The following is a 24,012-nucleotide window of genomic DNA, read 5'->3' on the forward strand; positions in this document are numbered from 1 at the left end:
CAGGCAACATTAGGAAGATAATGTTGGGAGAAAAAAATTGTTCTATATGGGCTGATTTTTGTGATGGTGATTTTTACGGTGAGGAGATCATTCTTACTAAAAAATCAGCTTAATCCGAAACTTTTAATCCTATCAATAATGATTTACAAATTAACGATAAAAAATCACCAATTCACAATTCTAAATCACTTTTAAAGGGTTAAAAGTTTCAGATTAGACTATTTTTTGTGAGGATGATTTTTATCTCACAAAAAATAGCCAAATAAAAAACTTTTAAGCTATTTAAGACCAACGTTGTCTAGTGAACACTACACTCTCTATGGACCACATGTCAACGTAACTCCCAAATTTATCATTAGGTGTCACATGTATATGAAGTATGATATTTTATGAACTCCCTCAAAAATTAGAATTGAAAAAAAAATAAATTTCACCATAAGATTTAAGTTTTAGAATAATTTACCAAAATGGTAGAATTTTTGAAATTATTTACCAAAATGGTACACTATAGCAAATAATTATGAAAATGGTAAATTTATTGTTTTTGAAATTTTTTTTTTACCAAAACGGTAAAAACAGTAAAATGTATTTTTTTATACCGAAAATACCCTTTTTTTGTTTTACATATGCATTTACAATTTTAACCTTAAAAAAAAATGAAAATCCAACTAAAAAGATTTACTCTCTTTCGGTAATCCAATAATCATATGTATTTACAATTTTTTTTTACAGAAATCAATTTTATTTTCATAATTTTAGTCAAAAAATAAAAAAGGGTATTTTTGGTAAAAAAAAATTTTATACTGTTTTTACCATTTTGATAAAAAAAATTAATTTCGAAAATGGCAAATTTATCATTTTCAGAATTATTTGCTATAGTGTACCATTTTGATAAATATTCCAAATGTTGTGCATGTTTTGATAAATATACTTATATTTTAAATCTACAATAAATTAAAGATCAAATTCAGTAATTTTTTTTTCAAACTCAATCTCGACCACAAACAAAAGATTGAGTTGTCATTTGGACTAACGGGTTAGTCCTCGTGGTCTAAATGTGGACCTCAGTCCGTGCAAACTTTTCCCATATCGAGTTTGTCGAGTTTGTCGCATAAATAATAATAAAAAAAATCTATGCAAGTGTGTAAAGGTTGACACTTCAACTAATTACATCAAATAAGTAGTTTTGCTACAGTTACTCATGCACTAAGATAAAATTACCATTGAACCCATCACGTGAAATAACCTCCACCTTTTTTGCATTTTTCTCTCTTCCTCCTTTCTCTATAAAAAGAGAAACATTTTCCTAATTAGCTTAGTAAAGATTTGAGCCTTACTATGAGTAATTTTGCTCAAATGGATTACCACCTTAGCAATCCAACACCATAGCCCTCTAAGTTGTTTTAAAAAACTCTAATCCAAAAAATATTCGTTTTTTTCAACTTGAATTAGGACAACTATCAAACTTCAACATAACTGTCAAACTTAAATTTGAAATTCAACTGTGACGAAATTTTTTTTTTGAGATTTTTTTCTTCCAAAGTTCATAGAATTTTATCCTCTACAATCTTGAAGCATTGGTTGTGTGTTTTTGGATGCGACAAATTAAGCTCAAAAAAAAAAAAAAAAAAAAAAAAACCCTTGTGAGAACTCTGACTTTATAATGCTTTTATCTCCATACTTTCATGACCAAAGGCATCGGGAGACGATCAAAGTGCACTTAACATGCAAACGATTTATTTTGTGAGATGAGTTGAAGGGCATTTTCATCTTAATACGTGAGTTTCTGTAGCAAACGATATATTTGGTGTAATAAATTTCAAACAACCTTTTTTTTTGTTGTCGTAGTTGTTGAAGAATCCAATCTTGCAGATTTTTTTTGCTAAAATTCCTTTATCGTATACATAACTGAGCTTACTAAGGCCGTACAAATAACACAATATTGTTGAAGATATTAACAAACAAAAAATAAAAAAGATCAAATAATGTTTAGGAATCAATCATTGTTTTTTTTTTGAAATCTAATAACTAGAAGAAATCAATAAAGTTGAATGTGTAGTTATAGATCAACAAAAAAAAAAAAAATAATAATAATAAAATCCACGTATAGGGATGATGAGCCAGAAAGCCTTTCACAAGTGAAAATATGATATAAAATTAGATTATTTATTTAAAATAATTTTAAAAAATAATTATAAGAAATGTATTCTTACATAAATCCTACGGGTGCAATTTGATTCGGTTTGAAGTCAAATTGGAAACAAACTGATATAAGTCGATTCCACTAAATAAAAGTCAGAACCAAACCAAATTCCATTGGAACTGAACCAACCCAAACCAAACTAAAGTTGGTTTGGTTCAGTTCGATTCTATGGGATGCCAATATTTTATAAATTATAATATTTTTTTAATGAAAAATAAACATATAATAAAAATAAAATTTCATACAATAAATCACTAATCCATCCATAAAAAGTCATTAGTTTCTTCGTGAAAGATCATTAACCTATGTCCTACCAAATAACATAATTCATAACAATAATTATATATATTTATTGTATAAGGATTCGATTTAGTTCTATACTAATTTGATCTGAGAATCGAATCAAATTGATCAGTTCTTCATTTTCATAATCCGAAACTAAATCACAATTTGTTTGGAACCAAACCAAACCACCCTAAAGTTATCGGTTTGGTTCGATTCTCGATTTGAACTAGAGCAAATTGTACTCTTGGTAAATCTTAAATTTTATTTTTTATTAATTAATCCAACAAAAATAAATCAAAGAGACCGGAGACGTTTTATATCTAAGATGGCAGGATATTCCTAGGGATTCCATCTTTAAGAACCCTGTATTTTTCTCTCATCACAGCTGTATTTTGGACACCGTGTTGGAGATTAGCAAAAGCACCAAAATCCGTATATCCTCCCAATCTACAGGAGATCCTGTTCCACGTGGTGGATTCCTTTTAGTGCAAAAAACTTGGGAGGTAGGTTCCTTCGGGACTCGGGAGGGAGAGTACTAGCTTGAAAAAAACATCGAAATTGTATTCTATTAGATTTCTAAACCCTGAAAAAATAAATTCCTCCTCTGATCTTTTATCTTTATTGTCTATTTGGATTAAAAAGTTGCAGAATTTCTCTTTCTTTCTCATACACACACAATGCTTACTCTGAATTCTACCGTCACTTTCTCCAAATCTCACCACAGATTCCCCACAACATTCCCATCTCCTTCGTTCAACAAACCCATCTCTCAAATATCTAAAACAACAAAAATCAAAACCCACCATTTCAATCAAATCCATGTCCACCCATTTGGATTCTCTCCAAAACCCACAGCTCAGATCATTGAAACCACTACCAAAACCACCATTTTCAACAAAATCCATAAATACCCATTTGGTTTTTCCTCAAAACCCACACCCCAAATCCCCAAAGCTGCTTCTGAAGCCTCCCAAGAATCCAATCCAGAGGTAGAAAAACAAGATTCAAACCCACAAACCCTTCAACTTGCTCTAGTTTTTGGTTTCTGGTATTTCCAGAACATAGTCTTCAACATTTACAACAAAAAGGTCTTGAATCTCTTCCCATTCCCATGGCTTCTTGCCTCTTTTCAACTCTTTGTGGGATCCATATGGATGTTAATCCTTTGGTCTTTCAATCTCCAACCTTGCCCCAAAATATCTAAGCCCTTCGTTATAGCTCTTTTGGGTCCTGCTTTGTTTCACACCATAGGCCACATCTCTGCTTGTGTGTCCTTCTCTAAGGTTGCTGTGTCCTTCACACATGTCATCAAATCATCCGAACCCGTCTTCTCGGTCATCTTCTCGTCTTTCCTTGGCGATAGTTACCCATTAACTGTTTGGCTTTCGATTCTCCCCATTGTTCTTGGTTGTTCTGTAGCTGCAGTTACTGAAGTCTCATTCAATTTTCAAGGTCTTTCGGGGGCTTTGATTAGTAATGTTGGGTTTGTTCTAAGGAACATTTACTCAAAGCGTAGTTTACAAAGCTTCAAAGAAGTAAATGGGTTGAATTTATATGGGTGGATTAGTATAATTTCGTTACTGTATTTGTTTCCAGTGGCGGTGTTCGTAGAAGGGTCTCAATGGATTGAAGGGTACCATAGAGCAATCCAAGCTGCGGGGACGTCTTCGACATTTTATATTTGGGTGCTATTGTCTGGAATTTTTTACCATCTTTATAATCAGTCGTCATATCAAGCTCTCGATAAGATTAGCCCATTGACATTCTCAGTGGGGAACACTATGAAGAGAGTAGTGGTGATCATTTCGTCGGTTTTGGTGTTTAGGAATCCGGTTAGGCCTTGGAATGCTTTGGGGTCCGCCATTGCGATCTTTGGGACTTTCTTGTATTCGCAGACAACAACGAAAAGTGGGAAGAAAGATGGAGGTGAAAAGAAGAGCTGAATTGGTTGTTCCTTGTCTCTCCCTTTTTCTTTAGTCTCAATGGATTATGGAAATAATCAAATTTTGTTCAATTTCTTTGTTGATTGCATTGCTGAAATAATAACTGAAACATCTTTGTTAACTCTATAAATTCCTTTGCTTGATTTTAACTGAAAAATTAACAATTTCTTGAAGTCCTCATATTATGTAGCCTTTCTTTGTACAAGAAAAATATGTGTTGGTGTGGCTAGGGAGGCTTTTGATTTAATGGTTGCCATGTGTTCTTTGGAAACAATGGCCCTGTGAATTAATCTTGTGAAATTCGAATGTGCCATTGCACATGATCTTATAGAGGATTTGTCTACGTGGGTTGTCTGTTTTTTGGAATATTTTCTTGTTACTTGTGGACTGGCAATGCACACAAATGACCTTCCTGAGTGTGCACCTCTACTTAGCAGAATCTATGTGTAATTTTCAATCTTAGTATTGCATCTCCTTATGGTAGGCCACAAATTTATCCGCATCAGTTTCAACGTCTTTCTGTAGGTCAATTTATGTAGAACAAGTTCAAGTCTTTCTTCGCAAGAAAAGTTCAAGACCAGTTTTTCAGGGATGGAAAACATTTAGTAAGATTGCTCTTCCTTCATAAACACACTCATTTTCCTTCATAAACTCTACCTACAACCTTGATCTATTAAGGTATAAGAGTCCAACTTCTGAACTACATTTCAAGGCATTATTGGTTTATAGGTTGAACATTTCGGACAAAGCAAGGGCATTTACAGTTAAAAAATGAATGGTGTCCGACATGGTATGGCATCCAATTTGAAGAATGGAGTCAGTTAAAAAACTTGTGATGTAATCCGATTTTGCTCAAACCGATTGTAAGCAGGTTTGGTCCGGAGGAAAAGTAACAAACTAGATGCTAAGCCCAACAAGGATAAGATTCCCCACCACACGAACGTCCGCAAGTAACACTTCCTCCCCATACACTCCATTGCTTCATCACTACCGATCCCCGAATCCCCGAAGTTCGAGCTAACATTAGCATCATAAACAAGGGCTGCAAGAAGGCCGTATAAAAGTGACCCAATTGGTATGTTAGTCACAAGCAAGTTATGGTTGACGCCTACACTGTTAGATCCGAAGAGCTCTGATGTGATCGACACAGCTGCAGCGAAGATGAATCCAGAGCTCAGGCCGATTAGAGCTGTGCCAATATGTAATGCAGCACCTCCACTTAAGGCAGCAAGTAAGAAGAGCGCAATTGTGTTCGGTAAGAGTGCAATGGTTAGCCACCCAGTACGTGCAAAGTATACCTTCCTGCATTTCATGATTTTAATAGTTGCAATTAAATCATGTTGATCACGATTAGTTGATTATTTTATTTTTGAAAAAATCACATATTATTTTTATTTTTAGCATCTTTGAGTGTTATTTTATCATTTAATTTATAAAATACATATTTTTTTTAATACATTTTTTATACTTTACAAAGTTATTTTTATTTTTTAATTTGTCCGATGTTTTCCCGACTTTAGCGATCTTTTTTCTGACATTTTCTGAAGCTTTCTCTTACCAAATTATTCCCAAACCCGACTTTGTCACTATGGCTATGCTAATAAAACGAAATAATTTACGCCATTGCTTACCTAGGCATGAAGTCTGGGGCTGCGGAAAGTAGCCGACCGAAGAAGGAACACGACGAGTAAAGTGTGACAAGCGTCGTCGTGGTCTTTGAACTGTGCCCGAGCGATTGTGCTATTTGCCCAAGATTGTTACCATACACCAGCCCAATTGTACCCCCACATAAATACACAACATAATAGAGCCAGAAGTCCCACCTACTCAGAAGCACTTGAGCTGAGTGCTCCTCACCAAGCATTGCCAGCCGACAACCCCCACTTGGCTCTACACCATGTCTAGCATCATCATTAGCTTTATTGTCATTGCCCATGCAATCGTTGTCCTCAATTTGTACTTTATGAAGCTCAAGATCATTTACAAGAGGCCGGTGGTCGCGTGCCAGGACAATGCCAGGGACACAGAAGGGAAGGACAAGGAAGATGGCAGCAGTGACTAGGGGCCATGGTGTGGAAGCAATAGACGAAATCGAACTGAGGATGAGAAGTGGGAAGCCAGTGATGATAGCAAGGATGTTTAGAATAAGGAATATTAGGAAATCATGGGGCATGATATCTTTGGATTCGGGTTGTTGAGGGGATTGGTTAAGGATAGGAACGAGTGCGGCAATGGAAATGATAAGTGGGACAAGTGCATTGAGGATGAGATAGAGGGAATCATCTGTTGATGAGATGGCTTTCGTGAGAATTGTGTATAGGGCCGGACTTATGCCATTGAAGCCGACTGTTAAAGACAATGCGAGGGCTCGGTTTTTAGGGAAATTTCGAATGCATAGAACAAAACAGACTGTGTTGAACCAGCAGATGCTACATCCGGCTAGTAAGCATGAAAGAAATACCTGCAAGTCCAAACATTCCATTAGTTTTAAAAATATTTAATATCTTAAAGAAGAAATAGTTAAAAAAAATTCTTTAAAAATAAATAGAAATATAATTAATCTAAAAATATTTATATATTATTGAAGTCTCGGGTTGACTTATTCTAACCTAGACTCTAACTCATGTTCTACATAACTTGGATTAGGCTCGTGTTGAACTCTCAAGTTGCAGCCTTAGTGGGTCCTGATTAACTAATTAGCTAATGTATCTGAAGTAGGGGTGCAACTTGATTCGATTTGAGGTCAAATTGGAATCGAACCGATATAGGTTGATTTCACGAAATAAGAATCAGAATCGAACCAAATTCCATTGGAATCAAACCAATTCAAACCGAATTAAAGTCGGTTTGATTTGGTTTGATTCTACGGATTACTAATATTCTATAAATTGTAAGCAATATTTTTAAAGAAAAAACAAACATAAATTTTTATACAATAAATCATAAATCTATCCATAAAAAAATAACTAATTTATGTCCTAACACCTAAAATAATTAATAATATATATATATATATATTTTGTATAGGTATTCGATTCTATACAAGCTTGATCAGATAATCAAATCAAATTGATTGATTCTCCATTTTTGTAACTCGGAATCAAACCACAACTTATTTCAAACCGAACCAAACAACCTCAAAGCTATAGCTATTGATTTGACTTGATTCTCGATTTAAACTGGACCAAAGTTGCACCTCTAATCTGAAGCCCATTAGTGGGTATTTATTCGAAACACACTACAGTACTAGTAGACACTAGAATCTTCTTTAAAGATAAATTACCAAGTTAGCCACCCATAAAGAGGTATGCTCCATTTATGTGGGACCCACCAACGGTCAAAAGTCAAAACAATCAAAGGATGTAGCTATTATACAGGAATCAATAAAGGGTGGCTTCTATTATAAATATGGTTGGGAGTATCATTATTATATAGAATCAGGATCAGGTTCGTGGTCCCTTTCCTTAACAGAAATAATTTATTTTAGAGTCGTGACGATCTGACTCACTTTGGACTTCTCCCTTTGCATAACTGTAGTTCCTTTTCTTCGGGATACACAAAAATAGATATTTATAATTATTCTTATTTTTATTTTGTATGGCAATGTGAAGGGAGAGTTTGAGTGAAAACAAAGTGAGTTCGATTATCATGACTTTTTATTTTATTTTATTTTAAATCTGTAGGTACCTACTGAACATTATAAAAATGATTTGGTATTCACACACTGAATCGAAAGTTTACACATAAAATTTCTCATTTGAATGATTTCGATTTAGTTGAAATTTGAAGTATTAGGATTAAAAAAAACACGTAAGATCAAAGTTTAAAATCCTCATTGAAAGAAATATAAATAATAGTAGAATAATGATGACGTAAGTAATGAAAGAGAAATTTCTCACTCCTACCCACACATCTACTGTCTAGATATCTTTATTTTTCAATTTCAAATCTTAAAAAATATTGTGCGATCTACGTGAATTAGCATATTGACAATCGAATACCACGACCTTTTAGATTTCATGAAAAATCTTATGGTAAATATTTTTTTTTTTAGAGCTTGCTAATGGTGTTGAAAATGGATGGCTGGTTACTGAGTACTCAAATTTAAAATTAAAATACAACGTTGAAAAACGATTAATTTTTTTTTTTTAAATTCATAGAATTTCATTCTCTACACCACTTTTGTATGGGATCATATTTTTGAGAGAAAAATTCTCATTATTGCCTTTGTCATCAGTGTCACATGTCAAAATGGTGTTGGTCTGTGAGCAAATTAACAATCACTGGCAAAATACTGTGACAACGTTAGCCATTTTAATGGGTGAAGGCAACACTGTTAGCTATATTTAATGGGTGAAAGGCACATGATTGGTTAATAGTTAATACGTATGGGTGTTTCCCTTAACGACAAATTAACAATCTCATACGCATTTTGGACTTTATAGTGAATAATTAAGTGAGCTGAAAAAATCAGTTAGCGTTTCGTATGGTGAAATTCTCTGCTATTTATATCTGCTTGCGTAGGCATTACGAAACCATTAGCCAAAGTTTATGTGGACTTATATTTTGACTTGGGATGTTTATTTGATTATATAATTATATATAGAGTAATGCTGGGGTGACAATGGGATTTACTGTGATTCTCACATTCCTAACGTGACATAACCGTATATATTTTTACTCGTATCTCGAGAAAATCTATGACTATCGCATCAACACAATGAAAAGCAAAATCCCGAAGGATTTTCCTTTTATATATATATATATATAATGCTTCTAACAATTCACAAACAATACATAATAATAATAATAAAGAGTCATGTTGGAATAGTCTCAAGATTGGACCTCACAATGCACACCCTAATATGAGAGTGTTGGGAAACATAGATGCTTTCCTTGAGAGACAATGAAAAAACATTCATTCGTTCCTATTCACTTTCACGTGAGGGTGTGTGATGTGAGGTCTAATTTTGACGTTACTTTAGCATCATTAAAAATAAAATGATAAGAATATAAGATGATTAACAATGGTAGGATGCCTCAAATATTGATTGTGATTGCCTGAGAAGATTGTGGGAGAACATAAATTAAGCTATACTTATTCTCGTTTTATTCTAATTCCTTCTGCATTGATGGGATGGGAAAGATTAAGAAAGAATTGAACCAAATTTTGGTTGATAGCTCTAAATCAAATTAGCAAAATTGTGGGTTTCGACTTTTCCGTGTTAATTCAATCTTTGCAAATTTCTAAACATAACTAGTAGTCATTGGTAGAAATCAAAATTAAAAATGAATGCATTAGAAAAAAAAAAAAAAAGAATAATGATTTTTTAACTTGAAAATTTTCACTCGATTTGTACTCGGTCGACGTGACTTCTTGTGCATCCCGAAAAAAAAGATCTATGATTCTGTGCAGTTGCCATATCTATCGAGTATAGATTGAATGAAAATTTTCAAGTAAAAATATCATGACTCAAAAAATTAAAAATGAATTAATATTCGTTCTTATTCATGAACATAGTCAATTGGGATAGTTTGGATCTGTTTGAAAAAGATCAAATATTATCAATTAGAAGAAATTTTCAAGACTCAAAAGAATATGGATGAAAATAGATATAATATGAGAACTTTCAATAAGAATCAACAACTTTAGACAAAAATTGAATAAAAGATAACTGAACTTTATAACAAAGAAATATATATATATATATAGATAGATTGAGAGAGAGAGAGAGAGAGAGAGAGAGATTTCCCAGCAAAGAATGTGAAACGGTGACTAAGTTTTGACCAAATATTATTTAAATATATAAAAAACTTAATTCTTTATCCCAAAATAAAGGGGAAAATGGGTATTTTTTTTAACTAATTTAATTATGGGGAAAGAAAGAAGAAGTAATACTGACCAGAAAATAAGGCAAAGAAATGAGACTTCGAATGATGAGCCATTGAACACCATACCCAACAAAACCCATTAAGACTGCCATGAACAGTACGGTCCACAAAGGAAAATACAACAGAGCAAGACCTGAAGACCACCCAAGTGCCTTTCCTAGATCTGACGCAGTTGCAAGATAGTTAAGTTTCACCTGAGAGATCCCAACCACTGATTTAAGATCGGATGAGTATGCCGAGAAGTCAAAGTTGGTTCCTGTGAACGCTTGGATCCATATTACTGCCACCAGTATCAACCATTTACGAGATTGCCCCTTTCCCTTATCCGCCATGATTAGATAACGGAGGAGAGAGAAACTCTGTTAATTTTAAGAAAATGTCTCTCTAGTTTAATTAACTGCGTCTCTTCTTCAAGTCTGCATTTCTTATTTATAAACGTAACCAACGTTTGAGCTCTCTTTAGTCACTACTCTCTACTACATGAAGAATGGACACGTGGCATGTTATTCTTTTTTTTTATTTTTTCCTTTTTCTTAAATACATGAAAACTCTGTTGGACGGTCGATGTTAGTCAGTTTAATATTCAACTTTTCAACAAGAATATAAAGGCATTTATAATAGAGAAATTCTATTTGCACCCCCCAACTTTACTTATTTTTACTTAAATTATTTACCCAAAAAATTAACCCACACCATGTAAAATAAGATTAACGTTTTCCACATCAAATTTTCTTTGTAATACGTGCAAAAGATTAAAAAGGTCACCAATTTCCAATATTGACAATAATTCTATAAAAGGAACAAGTTCACACCAATTACAATTGTTTACCAGTCTCTTAACGTTGGTCTCGTGCTTTTCATTTTTTGATATCTCTTTGTTAAAGAGAAGAAAATATCCAGACCTAATGGTTTTTGGGTAAATTGAGATAATGATATTCTCACACTATTAACTTTTGGTTTTTTTTTTTTTTTTTATATTATAATTTAATTGAAAAATATAAGATTAATGAGAATTTTATTTAGAGATATTTACCAGATAAATCTTATTGTTATGTTTTTAATTTTTTTATTACAAAAACTCTAATAAATCTTGGAGTGGGACACATTCTTTTAAAAATTTAAACCTCCTATAATATCCTGATTCTTTAAATCAAATACCTTTATTATATCTTTTCTTCTTTTAGGATCAAAATAATTATCGCCCAAACTAGATTAACTGTGAAAGGAAAAATTCTAGCGTCCAACATAGATGGTCATGGTGGAAAGTTTGGGCCCACTGACGGTTCATCCTTTCTTTGGTGGGCTTAAAAAGCAAAATTCAGTCTGTCTGATTAGTAAAATCTAAAGTTGAATTTGAGCATTTTCTTTATGGGCTTCATGATTTCAAACCCATGATGTAAAATGATAGAGTCAATGGCTAGGAATCATCATCAGGATGCTTTTAAGTCCATCAGGGATGTATAAGACATTGTGCACTACGTGAAAACTGGAAAATTCAACATAAAAATTTGACGGGTTAAGGCCCACGAATTTTAAAAACTGAAATTTGACGGTCTAGGACTGTCGAAATTCTTGATGTTCCCAGATTTGACGGCTTAGAGCTGTCGAATTTCTCTCATTCTTCATTAATTTGACAGTTTTAGCCCGTCGAAAAAAAAATTGATAATAAAAAATTCAACACTAATTTAACCTCTTGGTCCGTCAAATTTTATGAAATTTGACAATCCAAGGCCATAAAATTTGGGCTTTTTTCACATTGTGGTGGGGCCAGTAGGGCCAAATGATTGACACGTGAAAGTAGACTAAGAATCAGCATGATTTGAGCATTTTTCAATACGTGGAAAATTCGAGTTCTATTCGATTTTGGGTTGCAAAAATCACATCTAAAATTCGGTCAAAAATCCGATAAATGGAAAATATTTGGCATATGATTCATACGTGTGTATTCTATGTCTTATTTCAAAAATTCAAAAACAAAAAATTCGATCATATGATAGTGATGGTGATGATGAAATTTTGTGATGGTGCAGGTGATGAATATGGTGGTGATGATAATGGGGGCATCAAGGTATTGTTTCATTGATTTATAAAAGAAGACCAAAGTCAAGAGATAAATCATCAATTAGAAAAATTAAGGTGTAATCCTAAATAGATTTAGAGTGCTATATCATTATTTTTTTTAAAATAAAAGAAGGGACATTTTTTTATCTAAAAAGGTGGATCCCTCCAAAATTTTGAAGCATGGTCGCTTCGAAGTTAACTTGTGTTACACGCCACAACTTACAAGTTTACACTTTGCAACATACAACAAGTTAAATAATATATTTTTCAACCGAGTTTTATAAAAATTCATAAAAAACGTGTTTCATTCCTTTTTAACTTAAAATACATGAATTATTTAGAATAATTCAATAATCGGGAGAATAATACTTTTATCTAAAAAAAATAAAAAAATTTGTGAATTTTTAAAGAATTAAATGGGAGATTGCTAACAAGGTGCATCACTCACACTGATTTTTTTATACATATAAGTCTACATAAAATCATGGATCTGGAACCCTAGCCTGGATCACATGACACATGGCATTTCTACCAAGGTTGCTGCATAACACCTAGAATGACCAATAGGGGTATGTGTGATTTTCAGGAAAATGTTATCCTCGGAAAATGGTATTTCAACAAGAAAAAACAAAGTTTATTTGTTCTACTACAATATAACATATATACTTCAGCTCAAACCAAGATGACTTGCAGTCATTGGCTGGAAAACATGATCAGGATCCGACTCTAACGCTGCGGCCAATGCTGGCCATATGATGGTAGACACAACCCATGATCCATCACCTTTAGCGCTTGGCCGTTGATTCATATAACCTGTACCGATCTTACTTATGGTAGAACAAACCGTCCCAAGTATGGGAGGCCCGAACCCAAAATCCAATTCTGCCACAGGAAACTGACCTGCTGATGAGACCACTAGAGCGGGCCCTGCACGCCCTAGCACAATCTTGGCTAGCATCAAACCTGGCCTGTGACATTCGACCCAATCTATCAAATCCAAGAAATGGGCTTCATTAGCAACCTTTGCAATTGCGTCGTGAACCATCCTCGCAACATCTGACATCGTTCCATGCTTCAATTCTTCCACACTTGCCTCTTGGACCGAAACAGATAAAACGTTCCCTATGTAATTAGACATGGAATTTTTTTCTTTGCACATCCTTTTACGTCCATCAACTAACCACCCCATCATGCAACGTGTATTTGATTCTCCAATCGTTGTTGCCATTATCTTCCAGACGTAAGCAGAGAAAGCCTCAATCTTGGTTCTTTTCTTGCCATCTTTGTTACAAACTCTTTGCAAGCGATCAATATTTGATGCATCGATGTGGTAGAGGCGCTTCAATGAGATATTGTTCGCTGGCATATTAAGTATCTCATCCATGTTACATGTTATGAAAGTATGGTCTAGGGAGGGGTCATAACTAGGAGGTGAACGTGCCTGGAGATATCTTCGGTGATCAGGGACACAAGAGATTGGCATCCCTCGAGCTACTTCAGACCATGACCGAAGAAAATTTCCCAAGGCACTTGCATCCCCTAGTGCATGATCGAACGTAAATGTGATAGAAATTCCCCCGCAAGCATAATTCGTTACTTGGACATGTAATGGGATGTCACATTCTGAGGATACTAGTTTTCCTTCTAGGGATCCATTAAGGTTGTAGTAGTCTAACCTTGATAATGGAATATCGACGTAAGATTGCACGATTAGAGCACCATGGTTGTCACATATGATCTCGGGCTCACTGGTCTTCGGATTCAGGACTATTTGACCAGAGAATGGATAGTAGTGATTGAGGGTGTTGGCGAGGGAGATCTCTAAGGCCTTTATGATCGAAGTGAAGTTGTTATTTGGAACATCTCTGTAGACATAGAAATATGTCACTGGAAAACGGCCAGAAAGAAGGTCTAGGTTAGAAAGAGGGAGGATATGAGGTTCGGGCAACAGACAATTAGCTTTAACTATGGTTTTTTTGATAAATTTAACGTTGAATTCGCGAGTTATGGGATCCTCAATCTCCATTTAAGAATTGTGGAAGAAGGGTTAGTCTACTAATGAGGATTGCCAATGGTTTTTGGGTTAGATACTTGTGTTTTTATACTTGAAAAGCTTACCAAAATGCCAAGTAACATGATGTAGGGCCCACAATCAATATCGTATTGAAGATATAGGAGCTAATAGGACCCAATTTGTTATCTTGTTGTCATGTCCTGGATCAAACATGGTTACACTGTATATGCTTGTTGGTTGAATTTTACATGTATATTACCGTAGAATCTTTGCATTTTTTCGCATTAAAGTCACATGGACATTTTTGTAAATTTGTAAATTTTGATTAATTTGGATTTGGGTTACCCTTCTCTTGTTGTTATAGTAAATATAATATAAGAACACTTTTGTAATTTACGTCAACAATGTTAAACCTTCTCTCCTTTTAATAATAAAAAAAAAAAAAAAAACTTTTGTTAGTCCCTTGATGGTGTTGTTGGGCATCCATGTCAACCTCATACATTATATGTATTACGAGATGAAGTTCTATTGATGTGAGAAGTATATTTTACATTAGAACTATGAAATTAGTAACGCTTACCTTTTATATAAAGTGAATGAGGAACATGTGCTATGTAATATTCTGGAAGCGGAAGTGGATCCTCAGTGGCATACAGTTCCTGTAGCACACTTTCAAAGGACGAGAGAGGGGTATTTAAAAAAAAAAAAATTAACATCTCAATCTCTTATTATGATCATGACTTAGATTTGATTAAGAAAGAAAAAACAAAAATCAACAGATCCATGTCTTTAAAAATGAACTCCTTAAATTTTAAGTGTGTGATCTAATTTTATCGTTGTTGTGGCACTCTTCCAACCGTTTAAAATGTGCTACAAGGTTGCAACAAGAACCATGTGGTACAGAGGATTTGTTTCCGCAATCTTCCATTTATGAGTTCCTTGCTTTATCATCTACTAGGTGGCATGTGCAAACGCACATGTTTATTTGTAATTAAAATATTGATTATGGAGCTTTTGAAGATTATGCAATAAAAAATGGTATTGTTGTAATTTTGAAACTAAGCAATGGGTTACAATTTTCTTGATTTTTTTAAAAATCAAAATAACCTTGATTATATTAAATTTAAACATGAAAGTGAGGGGATTTATGACCAATATATTTTGATGCCAAACCACTTTTACTCCACCTTCTCTCATTATAATAGTAAAGAAGATATATGATTGTTGAATAATTCTTTTCATTTTCTATCTCATAAATTATTAATATATGACAAAGATATTTGCACAATAATTCAATCTAGAGGCATGTAAGCGGATTTCTGATCTTTTCGATGTCACAATTATGGTTGGAAAAAATATAATCAGATTTGATTTAATTATTGTTGGATTGGATTTGAATGCAATAAAGAGTACTAAATCCATAATATTGGGATTATATGTTCCTAAGGAACAGCACATATAATATACCTATAAACGTAATTAGGGCATTTGGAGTGTACGTCTATTGTTGATGGTGAGAAGCACGAGAGAATAAATGCTTGGCATTTTATTGGAGGGTTATCGTTGCCACTGATTGATGCTGCTTTCCACTAAACTTTAAAAAAAAAAAAATATCTTTCATACATGGGTGATGGCCACTATGACTTCCACGGTCCAAAATGCTTGCAAGGTTCTCTGGCACTCCTCCAAGGCCCCCACCCCTCACTATAAACGTTACCGTTATAACTTTCTTAACGGTCGTCAAGGTGATCTGTTAAATGATTGCAGGCTTAATGGTGTTATATATTTAGAGAGCTGCTATTAGCACACTAACTCTTAGTTATAACATAGTAATCCATGTGTAAAACTTCTTTAATTTGAAAGGATTGGTGTGTTTTTAAGAATTTTTTTTTGCAATAGAATTTATTTAAATGAAGAGGCTGAATTACCATTTCGTGAGCTGAAAATGAGTTATTTACGATTCCGGATAACTGTTCATTTTAATTACCAAAACATGAATGATCACGTTTTTGTTAAAAGAAAAAAAATTAACGAATTTGACTGTTTTAAAGTGACAATTTCACAGATTTAAAAGTGACTATTTCCAATTCGTCACTTTAAATTTGGGAAATAGTCACTTTAAAAACTTCTGAATTCGTTATCGTTCATGTTTTGATAATTAAAATGAACAGTGAGCCAGAATCGTAAATTCGTCAAAAGTTGATCACTTATTCGTAAATATCCCAAATAAAAATGGCTATGACACTGTCGTAACAGCAACACACACACACATCCATGGTTTTAAATCTCGTCCGAGACCTATATGACTTGTCTGACTCATCTTGGTATCGTTCGTGAACAAGATAGATAGATAAGGCATCTCGCACGTGAAAAATCTCATGAAACAAACGATATATCTATATATATATATATATATATCTATATCTATATATATATATATATATATATATATATATATAATATATATATATATATATTATACTTAACTAGTTATTATCTAAATAAAACATGGTAATAAGTAAAAGTTGTGGTGCCAATAGCAACTCTCTATCGTATACATGAATTAATGGAGGAGGGAGAGGGGACGTGCTCAACTTATGTCAAAATTCCGATTTTAGTACATTGTTCATTTTAATTCTCAAAACATGTATTTCGAGCGAATTTGTCACTTTTATAATCAATGAATTTATTGGAATAACTATGAATATGTTAAAAGTGACGAACTTACGTTATAAAAATGACGAACATATGTTTTGGGATTTAAAATGAAATGCAGATTCACCCAATAATGGGACCAATTTTCTATAATAAATATAAAGAGCTTCTATTGTCACACCAACTTTTGCTAATTACCCCAGGATGGGTGCAAACTCTTTGGTGAATTACATATGAATTGGGGTGGCATTAGAAAAAGTTGGTGAGGCAATCGAATATCTCTTACTAATATCAGTTTAGAGGGGTTTACATCAAACTGGAATATTGAACTTATCGATTGTGATGAGCATGGCAGATGTTATTTATAGGCATCTTGAAGGTGGCCATATCATGTTGAATGGGTATTGACCGCTAAGGAAGGTAAAAATCCACTCCTTTGTCATGTTATGGTGCTCTCCTTTTGTAAATTGACCCTCAATATCTCATATCTTTTAAGTTCCATGAATGGGGACCCTCTTTAATTTTCTCAATTAGTTTTCTTTTATTTATTTATTTTTCCTTTAGTAGCCTTGCCACTCATCCGTGTCAACATCGTCCTTTTTTATTTATATGCTACATGTTATGATTTGTGGAGTCTGACGGCATTGGTCAACAAGGAGTTATTGTTAATCATCGTGGAGCCAATTTTCCTAGGAGTATTTCCGTCCTTCCATTGGTGATTTACGTTTCTTGGAGAGTGCATATTTCTCTTTATTTGGTGGTGAAATGGTGTAATTTGTACCAAAATTTTTTCTCTTCATAGTGGAATTGATCTGGATCTAAGTACCTCAATCTTCGAAGAACCACATGAATCTTTTTTTTTTTTTTTTTCTTACATGAAACTGTATTTATTAATTTCTTTGTGTGAATGCATTGCTATTTAATTTAGAATAATTATATTCTAACTCTCCCCCTCTGACATACTCTCATGACAAGACATGTGTTAGAATCAGAGATTTTTTTCATCAGGATACACAACTGCACATATTTATGGGAATGTGCAATTTTGTATCTTGAAGAAAAAAAATCTTTAGTTCTAGCACATGCCACGTCAACAAATTATGGGGGAGTATGTCAATGAGGGGGAGTCAAAAAATCATGACTCTATAATTTAATCATTTAAGGGAAATTGTCTAAATAAAGACTAACTTTGTTTGCTCAAGAATAATTTTGTCGTTGAAGGTATCAACTTACAAAATTGGTTTTAATTATGTGAGTGTTGATGATTGATACCTTGACTTGGGCTCAAAATTCGATTGCTTATAGAAAAAAACATGAATTTTGTAATTCATACCTTTATCAATTTCTTAATCATATTGTAAAACTTAACCTAAATAATAGGTAGACTCTTTGGAGTATATCTTGCTTGTTTAACATCTCATTCTTATAAGTGCCATCACTAAATTTACACGCATTAGTTGTCTTTTATTCACTTACAATAAATCATTCAATTTCTAAGGTATTTTTTTTTGTATCTTGTAGATATGTATTTTTATATTTTAAATATTATTAAAACATGGTGGAAGGTGATTTTCAAATAAAAAGAGAACTCACTAAAGTTATTTTGATGGCAACTTTGAGGTATCCTAGTAAAAATTAGAGATACACGTCAGGTTTTATAAAAAAAGGACAAATCACATTGATTGCCCCACTACATGAGCGACCAAGAAAATGATAAAAAAAATGGACAAGTCCCATTAACATAGGACAAGTCCCATTGACATGACCATGATGATGGTTTTTGGATCATTTTCTTTTCTTCTTCGTTTTTTATTAAAAGAAAAAAATAAAAAAAATGATCCATAAGCCATTATCTTGGTGATGTCAAAATCCTTGATTTTTCATAAAATCATTATCTTCAATTCTTAAAAGTAAATTTTTTGGCCTTGTATTCAACATCAACTTCCTTTCTCCTTTCAGAGGGGGAGCTAAGATTATGTCTAATTAAGTGGTGGGCGCAACTAAGGTGTTTAAAAATTCTAAATTCTTTTGGGTAATAAGAGCATTTTTTTTTCGTTGTTATTTTCAGTCGTAGTAATATATAAACTTTTGCATAAACCCCTCTACTTTATTAAATTTATTACTTGAATAAACCATACTTAGGGGCTGGCAACGGATTGGTTCTGTATTGAATCAATACCACTCCAATATTGATCCAAATTTCTTTAAACATGTGTCCCATTTGATCTGAACGGATGAATGAATATTTGAACTGAATCTAATCCATTTCATTTCATTGTTAATCTGAAATCGATTCGAACACATGCCTTATTTTCAAATGATCAATGTTCAAAAAATTTAAAATGATATAAAATTTAGAAAAATAAACCTTCCTACTACAAATATAGAGAGAAATAAAAAAACACTAAAACGTTTTATATACATGTATTGATATGAAATTAAGAATAAAAAAATTATTTAGATCGGATTGGGCTAGATCCGAATCCGATCCGAAAATTCGAATTTTCATGTTTTTTCGGATCGATTCGGACAGGATCAGACATCAGGTATATTTCGGATCATTGCCAGCCCTAACCTTACTTTATGAATTATGTTACCATGACTAACATAGTAAGATTTCAAATCTTACTAAGAGTCATAGGGCCCACATGGATTATTTAAATAAGCAATCCAACTACACAACCCTCTAGGTTTCATGGATAAAGTCAGATTCAAAAGAAAAAAAAAAACCTTTTGAGCTTTATTGCAGATGTTAAAAATGGATGGCTATCGAACTCTCAAATTTAAAATTAAAATTCAACAGTGAAAATTAACTTCTTTTTTTTAATTATATCTTTTAAAAGTTGTAGAAATTTGTCCTTTTATAATTTTGTTACATCAAATCAAATTTTGGATGCTAAAAATTGATGTGGTTAGAATCCAATCCACTCCAAGGTATGTTAAATAAAAAATTAACAACTTAAATTTGAATTTTATGACGTGAATACCTAGTCCAAGGTTTGCACGGTAACAAACTTGATAAAGTTAGGTTTGGTGGGTAATTAACTTTATGAAATAAGGTTCCTTTGGAGTTGATAGAACTCCAATAGAGTTTTTATAATAAAAATGCAACAGTTGGATCTGCTGGGTAATAGCTCTTAATTTATTTTGTGAAGGACTTTTTTTTTTTATCTAGGATAAAGATGAGTGCATTTCAATCATTTTTTGTTAGTCTATTGAAAGACAAAATTCAAGGGTTTCAAATTTAGAAATATTTAAAATGTAATGTGAATTTATTATACATTGGGAGCAACTCCAATAAACTCTTTAAATCTGAAATTCTATGTTAAAGAGACAAGTCACAAAATTTGGGTCCAACAGACTTGCTACTGACAAATGTTAAAGTAAAGAATGCAGGAATCGAGATAATTACTCACTAAATGTAACGAGGGGTTTTGACTTGTTATTATTAAAAATATAATATAAAAACCTAAAAAAACACTTTCCTTACTAATTTATTAGTTAGATTTCAAATCTTACTAGAAGGGTCATTGGGTCCACAGGGATTATCACATTAACAATCGATCACATCATCTTTCAATATTTTATAGAAAAATTCATATTCACAAAAAAAATATTAAAAGTCTTTTTAATTTTTTAACTTCATCCAAGATGTTGAAATGGACGACTACCGAACTCTCAAAACTTAAAATTATAAATAAAAAATGAAGAATAATATTTTTTTTTCAAAATTTTTAGAATTTGGTTCTTTAGAAGCTTATGGCATCGAATTATGTTTTTTTACTTCCAAAATGTGAGATAAAAACTTTTATGAAGTTTTAAGTAAATTTTCAACAAATAAAAGATTTGTTGAGTCAGTTGGAGCACCCAACAAATTTTGGATTAGCTAAACTAACATTTGTCAGATTTTGAAAAATATATGCTATTTATTGTAGAGAGCATTGTTGGAGATGCTCTGACATCCTACAACACTTTCTATAGTACTATGTGTATAGAGATCGGTAGATTTTCCTCAAGAATCTAACGATCGTATCATATCGGTGCAGCTTTTAAGGAAGTCAGTTTAGTAGGTCTCAATTCATTAATAATTTAACATGCATTAATGGTCAGCAAATGAAGAAAGCGATATGATTGTATCGAGTCTCTACCAAAAAGATTTTTCCTCGAAAATCACACTAGGGACGTTTATATGCGGCAGATGATGAAGGAGGTAGATGGGTTACACATGCTTCATATGGAAATTTAGTTGCCATAATTGAAAAACCAAGCTGTAACTGAATTTCGGTGAGTCTATAAATATGGTGAAATATAAACCATTTAGAACAACAGTCTCCATTGCAAAATGGTGTACCCTCCTTGCGAAAGTTGTCATCATGAGTTGCTAATGTTGTATTATTTCTGTATCTTTTCTTCTGTTTGTTATGCTTTTATTTTCATATAGAATATATGATTTCCGGTAAAGTTGGGCAAATGAAATAAGATCTTGTTCGAGGGACATCTACAAGTCACAATTATTTATACATTACTAAGATGCTATCCATTTTACAAGATCCAATGGCTTCTGGAGGTGTTGTAGAAAATAATGAAAAAACTGACAACATCCAAGTGATCGTGTAAAAATAGTTGTCAGTTTTAGATGTCATCCCGAACGTGTCCTTTAAAAATAATCATTTTCTTGGATGATTGATTATTGAGGAAAAACTATTTTTCTCAGCAATTTAATACTGTTCAAGATTATAGTCTATGATCTAGAACCTTATTTCAAAGATTTGATGTCTCTCGCTAAACAAATCATGTTCCTCATTTCTAATCTGTCCAGAGCCCAAGTCTACCACCAAACGTCCCTTACCATGTAAATGATCGAAGCGCTTAAACAATTACGTTAGCATTTAAAGAATAAAGACAGGACATGCATTTTTTAGAGTCGACGCTATAAAATAGCATGGGTTTCTAATGGATCAATTTCCCTACAAAATTCGCAATGGAGTCCTTTAGCATCTAAATCGTTCATTAGGCAATATAATTTTGCATTCCAAATTATTACATGAAGTACATATTGAATACTTACTTTCTTTTATGTTGAATCGTATTAAATTTTGTTTAACAGTTGACATTCAAAGAATAGAATGGCCAGAGCTGTTGGGTAAGACAGGAATGGAAGCGAAGGAAATAATATAGAGGGATGCACCAAATGTGAAGGGTGTGATCATAGGGCAAAATGTAGTCAAGACTGAAGATCTCTGTTGTAACCGCGTGTGGATTATTGCCAACAACTATCAAGAAGAAATAGTTGTCAAAGTCCCCATAATTGGATGAGAATTAAGACATCATCTTTTGGGTAATTCTAAAAAAAGCTTTGAATAAAAATTATCCTTTTTCTTAAATCTCTCTCATTTTCTTGGATGGGTCAAATTACAATCAACCATTTGTTTAGTGGAGAGGCTCAAGTGTAGTCTAAGAAAATTGGTAGCCACGGATGATGTTACGGTAGAACATCAAGGGTATATATGATTGATATTGGAGGATGTACAAGAGATCTCTAAAAAAATATGAGTGCTGATTTTCTAACAAGAAAGTCTTCACTCGGCTGTTGTGGCATGGACACAGAACCATAGATCCTTTTTCCTCAGGATACACACTGCACATCCCCATAAAAGATCTGTAGTTGTATTTCACGAGGAAAAAGATCTATGGTTCTTTGTCCGTGCCACGTCGGCTGAGTATTGACCGAGTGAAGACTTTCTAGATAGAAAATCATCACTCAAAAAAGAGTTGTGATAACCTGACTTAGCACGTGGCATACTCAATCGACACCCCTAACGTGACAGGCTTGGGAACCGTAGATCTGCTCTCATAGGGATACAAAACTGCACCTTTTTATGGGGAACTATAGGTCTGTATCCCGAGGAGAGATCAATGGTTCCCAAACCTGTCACGTCAAGGGTGTAGATTAAGTATGCCACATGGGTAAGTCAGATTATCATGATTTACTAAAAATTATTCTGTTTTTCCACCAATCCTATCTAAAAGTTTGATGTGTGATATGCATCAATCAAATATTATTTGAGGTTAGAAAATCCGAACACCTAAATAAATTACAAATTTCAGTAGACGAAGTGAAATTTATGTCTGAATTCCGATTTTGATACACTTTTCATTTTAATTCCCAAAACATGCATTTCAAGTGAAGTTGTCACTTTTATAATCAATAAATTTGTTGGAATAACTACGGATTCGTAGATATCAAAAGTAACGAACTTATATTATAAAAACGATGAATGCATGTTTTTGGATTTAAAATGAAATGCAGGTTCACCCAATAATTGTATCAATTTTCTATAGTAAATATAGAGAACTTCTATTGCCACACCAACTCTTGGTAATGCTATCCCGGGATGTGTGCTAACTCTTTGTTGAATTACATATGAATTGAGGTGGCGCTAGCAGGAGTTTGTGAGGCAATGGAATACCACTTAATAATATCAGTTTAGAGGGGTTTACATCAAACTGGATTGATGAGCATGACCGATGTTATTTATAGGCATCTTGAAGGTGGCCATATCAATTGAATGGCCACTGCGTTGTCGTGTTATGCTCTCCTTTTGTAAATTGACCCCCCAAATATCTTATATCTTTTAAGTTCCATGAACGGGGACCCTCTTTAATTTTCTCAATTATTTTTTGTTTATTTATTTATTTTCCTTTGCTAGCCTTGCCACTCATCTATGTCAACATCGTCCTTTTTTTATTTGTATGTTATATGTCATGATTTGTAGAGTCTGATGGCACTGGTCAACAAAGACTTACTGTTAATCATTCCACGATTTTTTGGGGATTGAGCCAATTTTCCTAGGAGTATTTCCGTCCATCCATTGGTGATTTACGTTTCTTGGAGAGTACATATTTCTCTTTATTCAGTGGTGAAATGGTGTAATTTGTACCAAAAAGTTCCCTTCATA

At 33.2% G+C, this 24,012-nt stretch overlaps 3 protein-coding genes across 3 annotated transcripts; 1 reads left to right on the plus strand and 2 right to left on the minus strand.

Moving 5' to 3' along the window:
* The first annotated feature begins 3,026 nt into the window (after window positions 1–3,026).
* LOC147391711 (Nucleotide/sugar transporter family protein) lies at window positions 3,027–4,492 on the plus strand. Its single transcript, XM_086459518.1, has one exon. The coding sequence runs from the start codon at window positions 3,166–3,168 to the stop codon at window positions 4,429–4,431; it is 1,266 nt and encodes a 421-aa protein (XP_086315644.1). The 5' UTR covers window positions 3,027–3,165; the 3' UTR covers window positions 4,432–4,492.
* A 558-nt stretch (window positions 4,493–5,050) lies between these two features.
* Window positions 5,051–10,739, minus strand: LOC147391712 (protein NUCLEAR FUSION DEFECTIVE 4-like). The gene is made up of 3 exons (XM_086459517.1): window positions 10,335–10,739; window positions 6,063–6,892; window positions 5,051–5,733 (listed from the first exon to the last, which is right to left on the minus strand). Exons 1-3 carry the CDS (start codon window positions 10,653–10,655, stop codon window positions 5,253–5,255), a joined length of 1,632 nt encoding a protein of 543 aa, XP_086315643.1. The 5' UTR covers window positions 10,656–10,739; the 3' UTR covers window positions 5,051–5,252.
* Window positions 10,740–12,996: 2,257 nt separating this feature from the next.
* On the minus strand, window positions 12,997–14,442 carry LOC147391713 (HXXXD-type acyl-transferase family protein). Its single transcript, XM_086457344.1, has one exon. The coding sequence runs from the start codon at window positions 14,408–14,410 to the stop codon at window positions 13,052–13,054; it is 1,359 nt and encodes a 452-aa protein (XP_086313470.1). The 5' UTR covers window positions 14,411–14,442; the 3' UTR covers window positions 12,997–13,051.
* Between the last annotated feature and the right edge of the window lie 9,570 nt (window positions 14,443–24,012).

This window comes from Akebia trifoliata, chromosome 11 (genome assembly GCF_017979445.1).
Source record: "Akebia trifoliata isolate Shusen 1 chromosome 11, ASM1797944v1, whole genome shotgun sequence".
NCBI classification, from domain to species: Eukaryota; Viridiplantae; Streptophyta; class Magnoliopsida; order Ranunculales; family Lardizabalaceae; genus Akebia; species Akebia trifoliata.

Bases quoted from the DNA above. Each gene is read 5' to 3' on its own strand.
- LOC147391711 (XM_086459518.1), top strand. From the start codon at position 3,166: ATGCTTACTCTGAATTCTACCGTCACTTTCTCCAAATCTCACCACAGA.
- LOC147391712 (XM_086459517.1), bottom strand. From the start codon at position 10,655: ATGGCGGATAAGGGAAAGGGGCAATCTCGTAAATGGTTGATACTGGTG. The intron at 6,893-10,334 runs GTCAGTATTACT...TTGGACTTGCAG, and splicing joins TTTCTTTGCCTTATTTTCTG to GTATTTCTTTCATGCTTACT. The intron at 5,734-6,062 runs GTAAGCAATGGC...CATGAAATGCAG, and splicing joins GCCCCAGACTTCATGCCTAG to GAAGGTATACTTTGCACGTA.
- LOC147391713 (XM_086457344.1), bottom strand. From the start codon at position 14,410: ATGGAGATTGAGGATCCCATAACTCGCGAATTCAACGTTAAATTTATC.